Genomic DNA, 20,835 nt, shown 5'->3' with positions numbered 1-20,835 from the left:
ATATTGCTTGCATACTGTAGATATTCAGTATTGTTAAATGGGAAAAATTGTAATCTTTCACCTTCTATGATCTTTTCATAAAGTTCAAAACATCTATGTCTCCTGCTGTTTATCATTTTAGTAGGTAAAGCAAAGACCACTAATGAATAAACTCACAAAACTTGCAGCTAACTTCCCTTGTTTTTAATCTCTCCAGAGGCTGAGAACGGAAAGGGATTCTCTGAAGGAAACCATTGAAGAGCTGCGCTGTGTGCAGGCTCAAGAGGGGCAGCTCACAACTCAAGGTGAGCGTATTTCAGTAGCCCCAGCAAGATGATTTATTTCTAGTTGTATCAGTATAAATGTTAGAGTCATTTTAAGATAATTGGACTAATACATGAAAATGAAAAAAAGATGAAGAGGCCATGAAATTAAAACAGATTTCAGACCATTACCCAGATATCGTGGCCAATACCCAGTCTGATTTCAGACCAATACCCAGTCAGTAGTTAGGGGATCGAATTTACTTGCCTACTTTATATTTTAGTTGTATTTAAATATTTGATTTTATTAGGTCAAAGTATAAACATTTCTTTAATCATCTCTTAATAATAAACCTGGAAATTTTATTCTAGAAAGTTTCTCATAGCCTCTTAAAAACACATCAGACTTTCTAAATTGGTGATTTTTTTTCAACTGGTATGTGGAGTTGGTATCAATTTATTAAGGAACATTTATCCAAAGAGAAAAGTGTCCTTCTCACCGGGAATCATCTAAGACCTAATACTGTTAAGGTGATAGCACTACCAAAAGCGGTCTGTGGACTCAGTGCAATCCTTGTTCAAATACCAACAGCATTTTGTTCAGATACAGAAAAACCCACCCTAAAATTCATATGGAATCTCGAGGATCCCCAAATAACCAACACAATCTTGAAAAAGAAGAAAAAGTTGTAAGACTCACACTTCCTAATTTCAATAGTTTAAAGTGGATAATCAAAACAGTGTACTATAGTCATAAGGAAGACATATGTAGACCAGTGAAACAGAGAAGAGTCCTGAAAAATAAATCCTCACACATGTGGTCAGTTGTTAACAAGGTCATCAAGATCATTCAGTGGAGCAAAGGAAAGTCGTTTCAACAAATTGTGCTGGAAAAACTGGAACCACACCCAAAACCATGAAGTTGGACCCTCACACCGTATAAAAATCTAACTCAAAATGGGTCAAAGACCTAAATGTGAGGGCTGAAACTGGAGAGCTTTTAGAAGAAAACAAGAGGAATATCATCGTGACATTGGATTCAGCAGTGATCCCTTGGAACTGTTAATTCTGATGAAGCCCAATTTATCTCTTTTATCTTTTGTTGCCTAGTGCTTTGGCAACAAAAGAAAAAGAGATAAATTGGGCTTCATCAAAATTAAAAACTTTGGTGCATCAAAGGACACTATCAACAGAGTGAAAAGTCAACCCACAAAATGGAAGAAACTATTTGCCAATCATATAACTAACAAGTAGTTGGTATCCAGAATATCTAAAGAGCTTCTAGAGGTCACAACAACAAAAAGCAACTCAGTTTAGAAGTGGGCTTAGGTATTGAATAGACCTTTTTTCAGAGATATACATATAGCCAATAAGCACATGAAAAGACGCTCAGTATCATTGAGCTCAATGATAGATGAAAAGATGCTTAATATCATTTCTCTCTAGTCATTAGAGAAATGGAAGTCAAACCACAATGAGATGCTACTTTACACTCACTTGGTTGGCTGTTACCAAACAGGAAAATAACACGTGTTAGGGAGGATGTGGAGAAACTGGAAACCTCTTGCATTGCTGATGGTAATATAAAAGAGGGCAGCCACTGTGGAAGAATTTGGTGGTTTTTCAAAAAGTTAAAACATCATATCACCATAGGATTTAGCAATTCCATTTTTAAGTATATACCCAAAAGAATTCAAAGCAAGTACTCCACCAGATACTGGTATGCCAATATTCATAGCAGCATTATTCACAATAGCCAAAAGATAGAAATAACCCATGTGTCTCAACAGCTGAATGCACAAAGAAAATGTGCTGTACACAAACAATGGACTATTACTCAGCTATAAAAAGGAATGGAGTTCTGATAAATACTACATAGATGAATTTTTAAAACACCATGTTAAGGGAAATAAGCCAGATACAAAAGGACCGATACTGGTGTGATTCCACTCTATGAGATATCTAGAACGTGCTTCATTGAGGCAGAAAGTAAAAGCTTCTGAGGAGAGTAAAGGATAAAGGAATGGGAGTTACTGCTTAACGGTTACAGAATTTATGTTTTGGGTGATGGTTCTACAACATAGTGAAGGTACTTACTGTCATTCAGTTGTACACCTGAAAATTGTTAACAGTGATATTATAATAATTTAAGGCAATGCTGACATGATCTTTTACATGACCAAAACAAAAATTTTAGCTGTTAAAATTAATGCTCAAAGTAGGAGTTCATATGGAAACTAAAGGAACTAGTTGTGCCCTCTCTTACCTTTACATTCATGTTTATGTATTTATAGGGTTAATGCCTCTGGGAAGTCAGGAATCTTCAGACAGTCTGGCAGCAGAGATTGTTACACCTGAAATCAGGTAAGCAGGTCATAAAGTTTACACTCACACTGCACTGTATTTCTGGAGAAAACAGACTCTTCCTCAATACCAAGACGATCATTTCCTCTTTTTTTTTTTAACTAACACTTTCAGCATGAACTCAGTAGTGAATGTTTCTGATTTTACATGTTAGATGCTTTTTTCAACTGGCCCAAGAGACTTCATCTTCTTATTTTAGTAGGACAGTGTTTTGCATACACGTACAAACTGGTACCTCTGCCGGGCACCTTTAGCAAACAGTTAGCAATAAAACCAGTTGACCCCAAAACAAAGGTTATATTTAGCCATCAACCTACAAAATAATTAGTTACTAACACTAATTTTTTTTAATGATGTAGAAGGACCTGGGAAAAATAAAATGCAGTAGACAGGAGGAAATAGCCCTCCAACCTCTACAACTCTCCCTTCAGTACTACCTGACAGTTTTATTTAGTCATAGCATTTTTAAAATTCCATCTGTTTCAATATGTGTGTGGCTTCATGTGTAAGAATAAAAGGTTGGTGGAGAGGCACCAGATATTCAAGAGAAGAACAATGCTGAATCTGAATATTGCTTTTACCTTCTTCTAACTTATTTTCCCACTTTTTAAATTGACGCTGGCCTTAATTCTTTATAATTTCCTTGGGGTTATTAAATACTATAATGATTGTTAAAGAGTTTTATAAACTGACTTACAATAAGCATTCAAATACTTGCAGAATAGAGGAAGACACTCTTAATTGATTGTTGTTGGCAATTATTTGAGACGGACAAAGGGAGTGTAATGTAGCACTGGCTGTGGAAGCATTTTGTATGCCTTTGTCTTTTCTGCCATCTGACGTGGTATTTTTATTGGACCAACAAGATGTGTTGAATGAACAATTATTACTTATGAATATTCATAAATAAATTGTTATGCCCCAAACACAATTTTTAAGGAAGCTTGCAATTATTGCAGTTGGATTTTTAAACTGAGAAACAATGATAAAGATTCAACAAATAAGATGGCTTTTTTTAGTATAACTCAATGCAAATTTAAAACATACTCTGTCTAGAAGAGCTATCAAAATAATGAAATGGTAAAATGGATGAAAATTTACAAAATGTTATAGATAGTGGGCTAATAGGTTTAATACATAATAAAATGTACCTATCAGATTTGCAAAAACTATTGTGATACTTTGCACTGATGTTAGGATGTGGAGAAATTGGAAACTCAAACAAGCAGTAACTGTAAAGTGCAACTTTTTAAAAGTTAATTATTTAATAATTGATATATAATTGACATATTAGTTGTATTGGTTTTAGATATGCAACATAATGATGTGATATATGTATATGAGGTCTGTCCGGAAAAAGTCCAGCTATTGTTAATATAATGAGAACCTGGCAGCCAAGGTGAGTGGACCGGAATGCACATGCGTGAACAATAACACTTCACTGTACTGGTCAGTGGGGGCAGTAGATACCCTTGAGTGAGCATGTGCACTGTGTGGCTGCCTCATTCAAAATGACTGAATGAGTAGAGCAATGAATCTGCATCAAATTTTGCATTAAACTTGAACATTCCTGTGTGGAAACTATTCAGGTGATCCAGAAGGCTACAGCTATGGGCAGCTGGTGATTGGCAGCTTTATCACCACAATGTACCTACTTGTACATCACATCCTGTGCAGTCTTTTTGCAAAACATCAAATCACCCTTGTGACTCAGTACCCTTACAGCACAGATGTGTCACCCTGGTGACTTCTGGCTTTTCCCAAAACTAAAATCACCTTTGAAAGGAAAGAGATTTCAGACCATCAGTGAGATTTAGGAAAATACAACAGCTGATGGTGATTGGGAGAACTGTGTGAGGTCCCAAGCCTACTTTGAAGGGACTGGGATGTCATTGTCCTGTGTACAATGTTTCTTTATATTTTACCTTCAGTAAATGTCTCTATTTTTCATATGGCTAGATACCTTTTGGACAGACCTCATATATTGTGAAATAACTGCCACAATCAGTTTAGTTAAGATCCATCACTATGCATAATTACAAAATTATTTTTCCTGTGGTGGTACCACTTTTTTTTTTTTGGCATATTGACAAAAAGTTTATATTGTCTAAATATGCCTATCTTTTGACCCAGAAATTACTTCTTTGGGAATTAATTCCAAAGAAATAACCGAGGATATACACAAAGGTGTATGTATAAAGCTGATTATTATTAGCATGTTAAATGTCAAAATTGGGAACAACCTAAATGCCCAGTAATTGGGTATTGATTAAATAAATAATGATTCATATATGTATTTTAACATGACAATTAAAATATTTAAGCGTATTTCTATTTTACATGGAAAGATTGTGAAAATTTAAGTGTAAACAGCAGATATCAATGAAACACCATCCATTTCTTTAAACTTTTCATGGGTGTAGGTGCACATAGAATCAGGAGGCTGTGTTTCAGCCAGAATAGTTCTGCACCATAGGGTCACAGAGAGTCTCTGTTTTTTCCTCCCCTCCCCCTGCAATGGGTGTGTTCACTGGTCAGTCAATCGGTGTCAACGTCATTGTTGTCTGTACAGAGAACAGAGCGAGTTCTGCGTGATTGCTGGAGTTGGGCCAGATATATCTACCAGCAGGGGTAACATTGCTTTATAAGACTTACAGTGTTTACAAAATAAGAGCAGACTGTTTTGCGTATGTGTTTATTTTGTTTTTGTGTTTTCTTTTTCCATGAGAAACACAGCTTTTCATAGTATCTGGTATGAGTATCATCGTAGGGCCCTCTAAAGAGGACCCTGTGTAAACTAAATAGTGACTTATATTTTCAAGAAGTAGATCTTTGGTTGTATCTCCATATGAATTAATACTCAGTTACATTGTCACTGCAGTAAATGTAGCAGCAAGTTTTATGTGGCTGTTTCTTTTAACATCCCTCAATGGAAACTGATCCCTCAAAGGCATAACACAAGGAACCCAAAGCAACACAGTCCAGTAACTTGGCTCTGATGATAATTTGGTTTGTTGCAAAAAATACAATTGTACGTATCTATAGAAATGGATGGACTGCATGTCTTGAAGGCATTCCTCCTTGGGTATTATATCTTGCCACCAAACGATTAATAAGTTAAGTCTGACATTCAAGATCATTTTTATAAGAACTGAAGAACAAATGTATAAATGCATTCATAGCTTAAATATGTATATTAGAAAGGAAATAGGCTTTTAAAATCTTTTTCATTACAAATCATGATATTTGGAGAGTTGTCTTCACATTATCCATTCTAAAAAAGAAAGTACTTAAGACTTGAAATGTAATGTCTTAGCCAGTTACAACAGAACCTACATTCTTTGCAGGTACTTTGTTTTTAATTCCTGCTCTATGAAATAAATGTGCAACTATGCATAGTTGGGTTTAGATAACTATATTGTATTAATGCACCCGATAATAGTTTTATTTTGCTTATTTAGGGAGAAACTTATTCGTCTTCAGCATGAGAATAAGATGTTAAAACTGAACCAGGAGGGTTCAGACAATGAAAAAATTGCCTTATTGCAGAGCCTGCTGGATGATGCAAACCTGCGCAAGAATGAACTGGAGACAGAGAATAGGTAGGAATGTGTGTAGGCAGCGGCATTTAGCCACAGGCATTCTCTCCTTGTCTTGATTTTGATTTCCTTGAAGACATGAATTGTATTTTGAGAAGCTATGCGTTATTCTATTTCTTTGTAAGGGTACTTTAATTTATTTCTCCATTTATGGGCAGGCTTGCCAAAAGTACTGTGCCTCCTTATAATAGTATTTCCCTCTATATTTCTTCAGGCAAAGTGATACCAAAGCCCGGCCATTTTCTCTTCCTAATCATGAATTAAAGCTACTTCAAACTTTAACACTTTCATCATTATGTTTCTTCTTCCCCATTACTTGGATTTTTAGTTGCTTTCAAGTCTTACCAGAGAACATCTTGGTGTGGACTAATTGATTATGTTTTATGACATTTGCAATGGCCTACACCTAATAGGCTTGCAATATTTGTTGACTAATTTCAAAAATGGCTAGAATGGATAGTTGGAATAGTCTTATAGTCTGATGAATATTTCCATGTTGCTCTCTAAAAAGATGAGACAAAGTTACCACTAGTGATGTATTTATGTACCTTTTTTCATATCAAATTTGGTTCATCAGGTAATTCTTTCACTGTGGCAAACCACTCAGATATCATACTTCCTTTTTACTTCGATTCTCACTAAACTATGTGGCATAGGTTTAATTTAATTTCTTGTAACTTCTTGAGTAAAAGAAGTGTCTTTTTAAACTTTGTTTGAATTGTAAGTACAGGGCCCTTACTTAGTGTTTGCGCCTAACTACTCATTGCCCTGTTTTGTTCTTAATTCAGGGCAGTCTGTCTTTTACTACTGCATTTCACTAAATTATTTCTTACCGAGATATCCCATAGTCTGTTACAGGGCCGATCTAGTGGGAGCAGTCAGGACTGCCTTTCCTCGTCTCTCTGCTGTGTTCATTGTGGTGGATCATTTTCTCCTTCCTCAGACTTTTTTTTTTAATTTCAGTAACACCCTCCCTGTCCTATGTCTCTCCTGATTCTCTTACTCTGCTCCAGGGTGAGGTTCCTCTTGGTGCCCTGTGCTTGGTGATCCGCCGTGGACCACCTCCTTCCTCTTCCACTTTTGTTTACATTCTTCCTAGTCAATATTCTAAGTGTTAGTTTTCATTCCCTGTATTCTTGTACCTTCCCAATACATTTTTCTCCTCTATTTTCTTCTATTTCAGGCATATTTGGTGATTGTAATAGCCTCCTCTGGACCTTCATGCCTGCTCTTTGACCTTTTTTATGCATCTACTCTCATACCAAAATGACCTTTTCTAAAATAACGTCTGATTGTGTTTCTTTCTTCTTGCAATCCTCAACATTACCCAAGACCTGGGGAACCAAACTGGTCTCCTGAATGTTGCATCATAACGACCTGGAGAATTTATGAAGATCAAGCTTCAGAATCAGCATCATTAAGAACTGGCTGGGTTATTCCAGTCCAGCCAAATGTTAGACCAGATTATAGGATAGATTCCAAATGCTTTTGCCCTCTACACAGGGCTGCACCCAGCCACTCATTCTCTTCTCTGCTTGCATCGTCAGCCATTCTTACACCTCGTAACTTCTTCAGCCATCCCATTGCCAGCCTCACTGTGCCCTCTCATTGCTCTGTGTACTTTGGACATACTCAGTTCTCATCTTGAACCCCCTTTTTTACCTGTAACCACATACTTTATTATGATGTGTCAGTTTAAGTCCCACCTGTCCTGTTCCTGTACACAGGTAGGTGCAGTTCTGTTTCTTTGAGCATCTTCATTTTTTTGTCCATTCGTTCCCTATGTTGAAGTATTGATGTCACATTTTATTTATTTATGTTTTGCCCCCTACTAAATTCTTTGAGTGCAGAGATCTTTTTACACTAGTGCTGAGCATAGTGCCTGACATATAGTTTGAATAAACGTATGTCAAAGTGAATTTCAGATAAATAGATAAGCGTAGGTATATCAGTTCAACAGAATGTATCCACAAAACAGTACATTGAAAATCATCATAGAAATTATCAAGCTCAATGAAAAATAGTCAGAAAGTGAGCTCCTACTGCTATATAGCCTTAGGCTTTGTTTTGCTAATATACTGTCTGTAACCAATCTGACAACCTAAGGGAAATGACGTAAGTCAGAATTTGAAAAATTAATGTACATTCGATTTCTAGGCTGGTGAATCAGAGACTTCTGGAAGTACAGTCACAAGTTGAAGAACTGCAGAAATCTTTACAGGATCAAGGATCAAAGGCAGAAGATGTAAGTTTTAATTTGTACCAACCACGGTCCAGCAGTCCCACAATGTTAACAAAGCCTATGCACTTTGGGTTTTTTTTACTGGTGTCCTCTATCACGGTGGTTTATAACTGTACTGCTTATAGGAAGGAAAGTGTTTTCCTCTTACTAGCATTCCGTATTAAAAGAGCCAGATGGCATTTTATCTCTTTCAGATTTACTCTGCTGGGAATCAGAAGTTCATTTGTAGTCATCACCTAAGAAATTAATTGACCTTAATGTTCTACAAGTGCTCAACTCAGTATTCAAAGTATAGGGTTTTCTCTGTGGTCAAAAAAAATGCTGGTAGAAAGCACGTTCAAGTAAAAATTTTTGATGTGAAATTGATATTTAAGAAAAATGTCATCCCTAGAATCACATCATCTCTAAATTCTGAGTCCCTCTTGCTACCCTTAATAACACACTCACATGTAAGTTCCCTGACCTTTTTAAATATTTCCTTAGTGCTCGGTGCGTCTGTCATAACCCTGCCTGCTGGATCGGCACGCCGAAATTGAGCGTATCGCACGTATGTGAGCTAGCACCTCCTCACTGTGGCACGGTGCTCATGTAGCGTGGCGTGGGCAGTCAACGCAAATGATCAAAGTGCCAGGGAATCATATTGTGCCAATTCCTTATATATAATGCGCAGTATACAATAGAGCTGTGACTAAAGTGCTGGAAAATGATGTAAAGAAGTGGGGAACCCGAAATTTTAGTGACCGATCTTTGCTACCGCCAGTTGGGTTTTGATTTGTTGTTTCCCATTGCCAGTGCAGTTTGCTATAAACTCTGGCTTCGAGTATAAGCCTGTTCGGTCGCTCCCATTGGTAGAGTCATTTTGGGGGTCAGCATCAACATTAGATATGTCCCATGTAATCGGCTGTGTGAACACAAGAGGTTGTAAGGACAGGAGGAGTCACAGGAGGGAGAGTTAAACTAGTACAGTATTTAAAACGCCAGAATATTGGCTGTAAAAGCTCACTAGTGACCTAATTGGAGGAGTTTCATTAGATTTATGACCTTGTATTGGCAGCATGCCCTTGTTTGCAGTGGTTGGGTTCATTCTTAATGGACGTGTTGATGGTGCTTAGACTCCCAGGTTGAGTACCACTTCCTGAAATTGTCACCAGCACTTAAACTACCTTGCTCCCCATTAAAGGGGAACCGGTTTGAAGTGTCATGGTTTACTTTTAACACGTGCTTTTATCCAGAATGCCAAATCATAAGAGAGATGAAGCAAAACCATGTGTGTATTAAAATGTTCAATATTAATAAGCCTAACTAAGAGTGTCTTAGAGATGAGCCAGAGTGGCTAACATTTCTTAGTTCAGTGAAATCTCTAGGTCTCTCACACAGAGGGAAATGTAAACTTAATATTGGCCTTTGAAAGTTTGACAGCTTTTTTGTTGATTTGTTGTGGTTGAGAGGAGATGGGCCCGTGGTACATGGAAAGGTACATAGAAAGTAAAACCAGTGAAACAGCAGTGCCAGCTCAGCCTCAGTGCTGTAGCAATAACCTTTGTGCTTGATTCTCTTACACTGAAAGATACCTAAAGAAATTTATGCTGTAAAAGATAATTTTGCATAGCCTGGTTAAGTATTACTGTGGTAATCAAATCTAGTTAAATATGCTGTTTGCCATTACTTTAAGAGAACGCATTTCAGAAGTGAAATGCAAGTTCTATAAAGCACGATTTGCCCAGATTGGTTTGTTTATTTGACTGCCCAGCTGCCCATGAGACGTCTTGCTCTAAACTCTTAGAAATTCCCCCAGATCTGTTCTACATGTAGGAGGACTCAGGTAGAAACGTTCCCCGTTCCCACGATAGCCCTCACAATGGGCTGGAGAGGTGGGGGGGCGCAGGCTGTGTGGCTCTCCCCTCGGCAGACGTTTGACCTTCCTGTGCTCTCCTCCACCGACCCACCGTGCTGCGTCCCAGGAATGTGTAACTCCCGGAATAACCTGCCAGATGGAATTGGTCCCCTCTGAAGAACAGCAAAATTTCTACTTATTTCTGTTACCCAAAGCACAGTCCTTTCAGTAACCTTAAGTTAGAGTAGGATGGTTTGCACATTTTTATTATTATTTTTATGTCATTTATTTTTAGCATGGAAGCAGAAAAGCATTGTTATATCCAGTCACATGGATAATTTGAGCTAGCCACAGTGTATAAAACTCCAGAGAACAAGACAGGATGAGGAGACCATAGAAGAAAGAAAAATGTATATTTTTGAAAAAATGCATATCTTTTACTTCTGTTCATGAATTACTAAATCGTTCCTTCTGTTGGCTGCTGTGTTTGCTTCATACTAATATGTCCTCTCTGTCTCTTGGCATGGTTTCTGCTCAAGGCTATTGTAAGTATGGCTTCCTATTCATTTCTATATATTGAGCAATTTTATTACTTATATATTTATTATCTGCCGTCATAGTTGATAGTATTAAAATTTTAAATTATGGAAATTTCATGCAAAATGAACACACCAGTACAACTTGCCTCTAGAGGTTTGTGCACTTCACGGGTGAGATACTTAGAGGCTATCTGCGCCTTGAAAACTGCTGACTTGCACCCCGCCGTCACCGTCTTCAACCCTCAGATGGGCTAACAGTGCCCGGTGTTGCGGGGTTAACGTGCAACAACATATCTGACATGCTTTCGCACAGTGCCTGGCACATTAACCACTCATTAAACCATTATTTTACTATGTGTTATCTCAGTTAAAATTAATTTTGCAGAGCCTAATCAAAACATAAGTGCAAAATTAAAAGTATTTAGAAAGTATTTTCATTTTACCTGGCGTGCTAAAGAAGGAACAAGCATAATTGGAAGTTAATGGGGTTATTACCTTTTTTTATATTTGGGGGGAAGCGGTGACAGAGGTCCTGGTGGTCCACTGATCTGGCTGTAGCTAACATACTGAGCAAAGAAATGAATTTGGAATATTCCAGATCTGTGTTAGAGTGGACATGAATAAATAATAGTTATGGTAATCATTATCAAATAGGGTGAGGGAAAATCGAAGAACTTAGTGTGTGGAGTTTTTTCTCCTCAGCACTGCTATTGATTAATTTGTTTATTAATAAGCCTATTTGGGTTTGATGGAATTACCTAATTTGGTCAAATTAGTAGGATTCACTAATTATATGTACCTTACAGGTGTTAAGTTCGGCTGTGAAACCTAGTGGTCCTCTATAGGTGCCACTGTTCTTTATGATTTTTTTAGGTCACTTCTCATCTCCTTTTTAGGAGACTTTTTTTGTTAAATACCAGTTGAAGCTGCATTTTCTAGCATATTCAGTTCTGTGTAGTATACAAGCCTTCCTATTCCTATACCATCCTATAAATTATTTGTAACCTGTGCATATTTGTAAATTGCTAATTAAGTCATCAGTACTTAAGGAAATTGATTCCAGACTTCATCATGAAGCGAGGAAAACAGTTTAAAAAGTGGCTTATGGAAAGCCTGTTATGACTAGCATTCTGCCTGCCTCCAGAGCCCAAGGATATTAGCTGTGTATGTAAGTGGCTTTTTTAGTTCATTTCCCGGACTATAAATAGAGAATTCAGGTGTACAGTTTCTGGGTATTTTATAGTGATTGCTGTCACTTATAGGTTGCTCTCTCCCTCATCAAAGTCACATAAATTTGGGTACATTGGGTGTATTGAGCTGTTTGACCAAAGAAATTACTGAGGGCTCACTCAGAGTTAGTTACCACTATGCTCTTAATTTTTAGAAAATAATCATTAATAATAAAAATGTTAATAAATTATTTTTATTTTCTATTTTCAGTCAGTTCTTCTAAAAAAGAAACTTGAAGAACATCTGTAAGTATAAAAGCCATTGAGGTTCACTCTCCTGTTATGTGGTGAAACATAAATGTTTTACATTAGGTGGTTACAGAGTGTCCAGGCAATGACTTGAGTGTCCCTTGAAGATGTAGAACATTATAAAACATATATTAATAGTGTCCAAAGGGCTGTCTCCACCCAGGACTGTCACATCAAAGTAACAGCTGCTTTAGAGCTGCTTTCAAATGAGATGAATGGGTTTTATTACTTCGTGACTTACAACCCCAATTAGGAGTTTGAGACACTCTGGATCAGGAGTCAGAAACCTTTTTTTGTAAAGGGCCAAATAATAGTTACTTTAGATTTTGCAAGACATGGTCTTTGTCACAGTACCTTGGCGCTGTAGTTGTAGCTTGAAGGCAGCCTTAGATAATATGTAAACTAATGTTGTTAGCCTGTTCCAATAAAACTTTATATAAAAACACAGGCAGCAGGCTGAATTTGGCCCACTAGTGATAATTTGCCAGCTCTGGAGTATGGCCAGCCGGATGTTCGTTTTTAAGTAAAAACAATTTTTTTCCCTCACCGGAGGACATGCTTACTGAATTTTAGAGGGAAGGGAAGGGGGGAGGGGAGAGGGAAACATTGATGTGAGAGAAACATCAGTTGGTTTGCCTCTCACAGGTGCCCACACCAGGGACCAAACCCACAGCCTAGGCGTGTCCTGCTTGAACCCACAACCTTTTGGGTTTACAGGACTTTTGTGTGTTTTATAACAAGTGTTATAAAGCTTATCAATAGCAGATTATTAAACATTTCCTTAAATTACAGGCATATCTGAACATGACTTTTTAATCTAAATAATGGAATAAATTTCAAAATATTCTGTTTTGTCATGAAAAAGAAATTTTCATCCCTCTCTATCTTTAGCTGAGGTTGACAAGTTAGGATTGTTCATGACTTTTCTTGCAGCCAGTAACAAATTTAATCCTTCCTATCACTTTCTAGCAAGACTCTCCTTGTGAGCCTCAGTACAGAGTGGCTGCGAATTGCCAGCCTGTTAGCATGTTATAATGTTACACTAAGTAAACCAGGCATTCAGGAGATAAGTTTGACTTACTCTACTGAGATTGGACAAAAATTCTGTAGTTTGGCAGTGTGCCTCATCCTTGTTTTCTTTTTTTTAATGTGGGGAAGGTGAGATACTCCATGCAACTAACACTTGCGGGCAAGTCTAGCAGTGGGCAGATTTTTAATGTATTAGAACAGAGAATGTTACCTCCCAGCCATTGTCAGGTTATATAGCGTCAAGATTGCTGAATGCTGAATGTTGTCCTTTCTTCATTTCCCAATCCTTCATTGGAAAAAAATAGAATACCTGTTGTTTCATAGAACTATGGTCTGACCATTTTTTGTGTTCAGTCATTGTTCAGTCATTGACATGGTAAAATCATCAAAAAATTTATTAGTCATGAAGCCTGTATTCATTTCTTGTGATTGTTCTACTTCCACAAATTAGGTGGCTAAAAACAATAGAATTTTATTCTCTAATAGAAGTCTGAAGTCACAGCATCAGTAGGATTGGTTCCCTCTGTAGGGACAGTCTGTTCCAGGCCCCTCTCCTAGCTTCTGCCGGCTGCCAGCAGCCCTCGGCAGCCCTTAACTTGTAGATGCGTCTCTCCAGTCTCTGTCTTCATTTTCATGTGGCAGTCTTCTCTCTGGATGGCTATGTCTTCTTATGCCTCTCAATGACACCAGTCATTGGATTCAGGGCCCACCTTGATCCAGTATGACTTCATTTTAACTAATTACGTTTGCAAAGACCCTGTTTCCCAGATGCCACATACATAGGCACCAAGGATTAGGACTTCATCATGTCTTTGCGGGAGTCACAGGGCCCATGGACATCTTAAAGATGGTCGGTCTTACACAAACCTAAAACAACAATGGAGACCGTTTTACACACACCAGACTGGTAAAGTTGAAGAATCCGACAGACCAAGTATTGGCAAAGACGCTGAGCGGTGGTGATTTCCATCCACTGCTGGTCACGGTGTACAGCGGTTTTCTGATTGAACCAGGAAGGACATGCACACATCCTGCGACCCACAGTTCCACTCTCCTGTCTGCACCCTCGATCGGTGGCCTTCAGCCTTCCTCATCTCACGGCACACGGAAACTAATGACTAAGCTTCTGTGGCACACCCCAAAATATATTTTTTGCCGATCTGACAAAAAAATCAGTAAAACTGATTCGTTTTAAAAAATAATGATGGTAATAACTATTTTTAGGACTATAAGACGCACCTAGGTTTTAGAGGGGGAAATTTTTTTGAAGCAAAAAATGTGGTAAAATGTTTAATAACCTGTGACCCTGCTCCACCGCCCCCCTCCCCCACCCCCACAGCGAGCCAGGTAAGTTACATTCAGAATATAAGATGCACCCCCCTTTTCTCCCAAGTTTGGGGGGAGTGGGTCTTATAGTCCAAAAAATACAGTGCCTACTTTTTTGCTCCAGGGTGACTTAAAAAATCAGGTGCCTATACTTGCATATAAGGATGTCTGGTACCAAAAACTAACCAATCAGATGCAGCCTTATTATGCAACCTGTCCTGTAAGGCCTAACTCTGTTATATGACTAAAAGTTATTGTTGTGTTGGCTGCTGTCATTTTTTTATTTGACAGTCTAAGGGAAAAGAGGTCAGTGCCCCTGACTACATAGTCAGGTATTGCATATTTTAAAATTCTGGCAGCTACCAGTAGAAAATCATTGCCCTGGATACCTAGCGATGCAGTTGTCCATGTGTACCAGGAGACATGTGGAGGAAGGTGTGGAAGAATGTTGTTCATCATAACAGAAAGTAAAAACAGTACAAACACCCCTAGTTATAAAATGATGGATAGAATGAGGTGGTGTATGCAAACAAAAGAACACTATATTGCAATAAAAGATATACAACATAAAAATGACCATTTAAAATTCGGTAGAGACAGGCAAACCAGGGCTAACACAACACAGATTCCTCTCAAGAGCGTAATGTTAAGTAAAAGGTGGATGCCACAGAATTATACATACAGTGTAAGTAAAGAATAAATTAAAAGTTGGGCTAAATTAAGCAATGCATTGTTTAGGACTACAAAGACCTCTCACAAAAATCATTAGAATGATTGAAATTTTGAATTTTGGTTACCTCTGGGAAGGAGGATGGGGACACACGGTTCTTAGATAATTTGTTTCTTAATTTGTTTCTTCACTGAGCTTAGTTTTTCTTGTTCTTTGTATCAATTTATTTGTGTGTGTGTGTGTGCATGTATGGGGCAAAAGTAGTTTTACAGTTGTTCATATGGAAAATAATACAAGTAGAGAATAAATAATAACAAGAATAAAGTCTGTGTTTTGTGTACTCCTGTAAATCTTTTACCCCACTTTGTATGCATGTATGTATGTATGTGCCATACCTTCAAGAAATTGTTGAAAAAGAAATGATTTATTTCTGTATTGTGCGTTGAAAAGACTAGAAATGAAGAAAACAAAGTACTCTATTTTCTGTTTTTCTTTATTTTGGCAGCCTTTTTTTTTTTCTTATCACAGAACGCCATGCTAAATAGTACATAGGGAGAAATACACATATATAAATACCAGGGGAAAACTTTCAGTTAATTTATTTTTTTATATTTCTATTGGAATATAACTTAAATACAGTAAAGTACTTATATATCCTAATTCCTGACTGTACAAACACCTCGATGAACGTTTTCCTACAGACATAGGTAGCCCAGATTAACATAGAGAATATTTCCAGCAACCCACCAGGATTTTCCGTCCTCCCTTCTCACTGATTGGTTACCTCCCCAAGTAGCCCCTGTGCTGCTCTCACTTTTCACTGGTTTTGTCACTTTCTGAACTTCATGTAAATGTGATCGTTCTGTATTGCCCTCTTGTGTCTGACTTCTGTGTTCAACATTCTGTATTATTGCTCCATGTGGTTGCATGTTATCCTCCTTTTTTGCAGCCCAGGCATGTGCCCTGACTGGGAATGAAACTGGTGCGAACCTTGGTTTGCAGGCTGGCGTTCAGTCCACTGAGCCACACCAGCCAGGGCTGTATCCTTCTTTTCCGTTGGCCTAGTATTCTTTCTGTTCTTATTTTTAGAATTTCATCTCTTCGCAATAAGATTTTGCATTGTAAACCTCTGCAAAGTTTTCAACTTAATTTTTACAGTGCCCTTATTCCTAGTCGAGTTCTTTGTGCCTTCTTGTGCAGGTTTATGTAAAAGAAGTGACTGCTTCGGACTCTCAGATTTTGTCTCTATTTTCTAACTTATTTTTAAAAATCTATTAAATTTATGTTGAATTAGTCTTTTCATCTTTGTTTTATAGCATTCTGTGTTATGCAAATATATTCCAAAAATAAAAAATGTACCTTTTTCACTTGAAGTGGAGAAAGATGCGTAATGGCAGCAGGTGACATGATGTGTATATTTGGTTACAGAGAGAAGCTGCACGAAGCCAATAATGAATTGCAGAAGAAGAGAGCCATTATTGAAGATCTTGAACCCAGATTTAACAACAGCTGTGAGTTTTTTCTAATTAGCATGGTTTTAAATTGGTTAGTCTGACATTATCCTAATGATAAGTTTACATAAAATTGCTTATTTTAGAAATAGGCCCTATTACATATTCTAGCCATTAAAGGATTTGTTTTGCCCTATTTATAAAAAGTATATAATCATCTTCACAATATTTCTTAAATTTCTAATTATAGTTGTATTTTTCCTTAACAATGGATGCTAATGAATATTTTATGAAATTATTTTCATAGTGTAGTTGAATGCTAAGTCAGTCAGACTTTTACTTCTCTTGAAGTTTTCACACGTAAAATGTGTGAATTAATAACTTCATTAACTCTTTTGTGTGGAAGTTGGAGCAAGACACAGACTTTTATCGTTTTATTGCAGTAAAATACAGACAACATAAAAACGACCATGTAAACCACTTTAGGCGCACAGTGCAGTGGCAGTAAGTTCGTTCATGTCGTGCAGCCACATGCAGTCACTCAGCTGCCCAGTGCAGTGGGGCAGCTCCTGCCACCCCCAGAACTGCCTCGCCTTCCCAGGCTGAAGCTCTGTGCCCCCAGCCACTGTTCGCCTCCAGTGCGCGTTCTGTCTCTGCCAGTTTGACTGTTTTAGTTATTTCCCTTCGTGTAAGGAGGAACAGAGAATATTTGTCCTCTCATGTCTGGCTTATTTCACTTAGCATCATGTATTTCATTTTTACTTCCTATAATGTCTCCGTTTTGTAGCATGCCTCAGAATGAAGGCTGAGTAACATTTGATCTCATGTACATACCACCTTTGTGTATCCATCCATCCATCGGGGGGAATTTTAATTTAAGCATTTTCACATTGGCGTTTTTCACATAAGAAAAGGTTTTATAAAAATTATGAATTATTTTTAAAAAAAGAATTATAGGAATAAATCAGTCTCTCAAAACTATTAACTACTTACTATTGAAATATTTTTAAAGTTGCAATCTAAAAAAATTGGTTTTTACTGTCTCATCTGCAGCCTTAAAAATTGAAGAATTACAGGAAGCTCTACGGAAGAAAGAAGAGGAAATGAAGCAAATGGAAGAGCGCTATAAGAAGTACTTAGAGAAAGCTAAAAGTGTGAGTGTGCATTTGTGGGCATCTCACTTCGCTCTCCGACCATGTTCCACTGACTCCTCATGCAGAGAATCAGAAGAACAACTACCAGGAAGAAAATGAACCTTTATGTAGGAAATAAGTGGCAGTCACCACCTTAACTACTAATCAAAATGACCTGCAACTAATTGTAGGACAGCCAACATCTTGTGCCTTTTGATGCGGTATCATTGCCAATAATATTTAACCTGAATCTAAACAGTCTTCCAGATCTAATTTTCAGTTCCCAGGGAAAATGAGGTTATCGTAATAAGTTAAATAACACTTTCAGGAAATCATCAGATAAATGCAGAGTCTGTGTCATGAAAAAGAAATAGGCGTGGCCTGGCTGGGTAGCTCAGTGGATTGAGCATGGGCCTGTGAAGCAAAGGGTTGCTGGTTCGATTCCCAGTCAGGGCACATGCCTGGGTTGCAGGCTAGGTCCCCAGTAGGGGACACATGAGAGGCAACCACACATTAATATTTCTCTCCCACTCTTTCTCCTTCCCTTCCCCTCTCTCTAAAAATAAATAAATAAAATATTTTTTAAAAAAAGAAATAGGCGTTAGAGTGTGGGCAGGAAGGGGGACACAGGAGACTGCTGTAACTTTTAAAAGCCCAGAGGGATCTAAGGACCAAATGTAATACATTAATCTTTGGATCCTGGATTGGGAAAGAGAAATCAAATGTGGAAGTACAGCAATTGGTGAATCTGTATTAAAGGAAATGGGTTTTTATTGTTCTGCCGTATCAAAGTTTTCTGTATGTTTGGGTATTTTTGGAAGTAGAAGTATTGGCCATAAAGCAAAACACCTTTCCCTGAAGGCCTCCTGGTGGCCAGCGAGAACTGCATCAGGCACCCACGCATAAACCGAGCCACTGGCAGGAGAGGTGGGCTTTTAAGCAGGATGACAGGCTTTTCAACCATCAGGACCCTCCCTCTTACTAAGTACGTGTCCACTCAGAGGCAGAGGGCTAGCTGACCCGGATCAGAGGACAGGGACGGGGCCCCCAGCTGTCAGGAGTGTTCGCTGCAGTGGAATGTGTCCATTTCAAGTGGCAGTGACTTCTTGTACTTGATTCTTTTCCATAATTAAAAAGGTTACAATAATCGAATATTTCATACATTCAAATTTTAAAGTATCCTTATAAATTTCATTTTCATAAGGTTTATCTTTCATTTTTTTCAAAAATAAGTGCTTCCTTAGATGTTGCATTCTTTCCGTTTGAAACTTAGAATTTTTCTCTTGTTAATTTTCACAGGTCATCCGCACTTTAGATCCTAAACAGAATCAAGGAGCTGCGCCAGAAATACAAGCTCTGAAAAACCAGCTTCAGGAACGGGACCGGCAGTTTCATTCATTAGAGGTAGTTCACTGTACTATACAGGAGGGTGTTTGGTTTTTTATTCTTTTTCCTAGAAGACTTGATATATGCTGTTGCCTCCACTTATTTAGAGAGTTAATTGTGAGTATTTTACTGATATGGAATTGTTTTTTATCTTTACATGTTTCTATGTGTTTGTTTCTTAGAAAGAATATGAGAAAACAAAGAGTCAACGAGAGATGGAGGAGAAATACATCGTCAGTGCCTGGTACAACATGGTAAGGCAGTGGCACTTCAAAACACTGCAGGGTTCAGCGAGTGTATAATGTTTGCTACACGCCTCTACTGTAGAAGTAATTCTGCCAGTGGATCTGAAAGTAATTGCTCTCCTAACACGCACTAACAGAATCTTAATGCTGACCTCAGGACTGGAAAGCAGAAAGAACCACCATCCACAGGGTTAGGGCATTGTAAACACATCATTATCCCTAGAGAATAGAAAGATAAATGACAGTCTGATTGCTCTCTCTCAGAACCATTTTGTGTAGGGGAAAGGGACTTTGATAATATCTAAATACTGATGTAGTTGCTTTTGTGAGGCTATTTCAGTATCTTTGCAGGAGTGGTACTTACACTGAGTTTAGTTTAGATGTCTCATAGGGTTTGGAAAATGTTTATGGTTGCTAGACCCTGAACAACTGGAGGTTTTGACATTGGATTTTTCAGCACGTGCGCACGTGCACACACACACACAGTTTTAAAGTATTGCAGGGGAAGATAAATGCTCATCAATATTCTGGGCTTCAATAAGATTTTAGGAGTATGAATAGCTGTGGGTTTTGAAGAATGTTGTACTCGTTTCCTAAACTTTTTGTCTTCTTTTTCATCTTTGTTCTTTTTCCCAGTAAGACCACTTCTGCCTTTTCAGAGTGTTAGTTGCGTGATAAAGGAAATTAAACCAGATTCCTTTCTTCAACCCTTTTTGACCTTATAGTTGTGTTGCTGGCACAATACCATTGTTTCCATTTTGCAGTTACAATTGATACTGTGTCTTAAAGGTTAGTGCCCAGGCCTCCTAATTATGTGATGTGATCTTTGTCAGAAATTTACACAATTTCATGTCATGTCTACATTTATATTTGCTTTGGTTAAAACTACATATTTAAGATTTTATCACAGTTTTAAAAAACAAAAGAAAATCATTGGCTTTCAAATACTATTACTGTTAACAAATACAGGTTTCTCTAGCATTAAAATTAAAAAATGGAGCCCTGGTCAGGTAGCTCAGTTGCTTGGAGTATCATCCTGATACACACCGAGGCTTCCTGTTTGACCCCTGGGGTCAGGGTCAAACCATTGACTGCAACAGTAAGTGGGATAGCTCCCTCACTGGTGCACGTGCTCTCTCTCTTTTTCTCTTGCCCCCTTCCCCTCCTCTCTAAAGCCAATAAATTTAAAAAAATTTTAACAGGGAAAAAACTAAGGAACTAATCTTGACTCCGCTTATTCTGTTTGTTCTTTATCCTTCTTAAAGTTAGCACTAGCTGTCTTGGAGCTCTGCCCCTC

General features: G+C 37.9%; 1 protein-coding gene across 1 annotated transcript in view; it reads left to right on the top strand.

Moving 5' to 3' along the window:
• HOOK3 (hook microtubule tethering protein 3) overlaps positions 1-20,835 on the top strand; it is an 86,841-nt gene that overhangs the window by 55,027 nt on the left and 10,979 nt on the right. The window contains exons 13-21 of the mRNA XM_037164184.2: positions 197-284; positions 2,537-2,606; positions 6,068-6,208; positions 8,363-8,450; positions 12,261-12,295; positions 16,752-16,834; positions 17,828-17,928; positions 19,207-19,311; positions 19,476-19,547. Coding sequence (XP_037020079.1) covers positions 197-284; positions 2,537-2,606; positions 6,068-6,208; positions 8,363-8,450; positions 12,261-12,295; positions 16,752-16,834; positions 17,828-17,928; positions 19,207-19,311; positions 19,476-19,547 — 783 coding nt within the window. The remainder of the gene's footprint in view (positions 1-196; positions 285-2,536; positions 2,607-6,067; positions 6,209-8,362; positions 8,451-12,260; positions 12,296-16,751; positions 16,835-17,827; positions 17,929-19,206; positions 19,312-19,475; positions 19,548-20,835) is intronic.

This window comes from Artibeus jamaicensis, unplaced genomic scaffold, assembly GCF_021234435.1.
Source record: "Artibeus jamaicensis isolate MK-2021 breed Jamaican fruit bat unplaced genomic scaffold, CSHL_Jam_final scaffold_833, whole genome shotgun sequence".
NCBI lineage: Eukaryota > Metazoa > Chordata > Mammalia > Chiroptera > Phyllostomidae > Artibeus > Artibeus jamaicensis.
The sequence above is the reverse complement of the archived record's forward strand: the minus strand, read 5'-3'. Positions and strand labels throughout refer to the sequence as shown.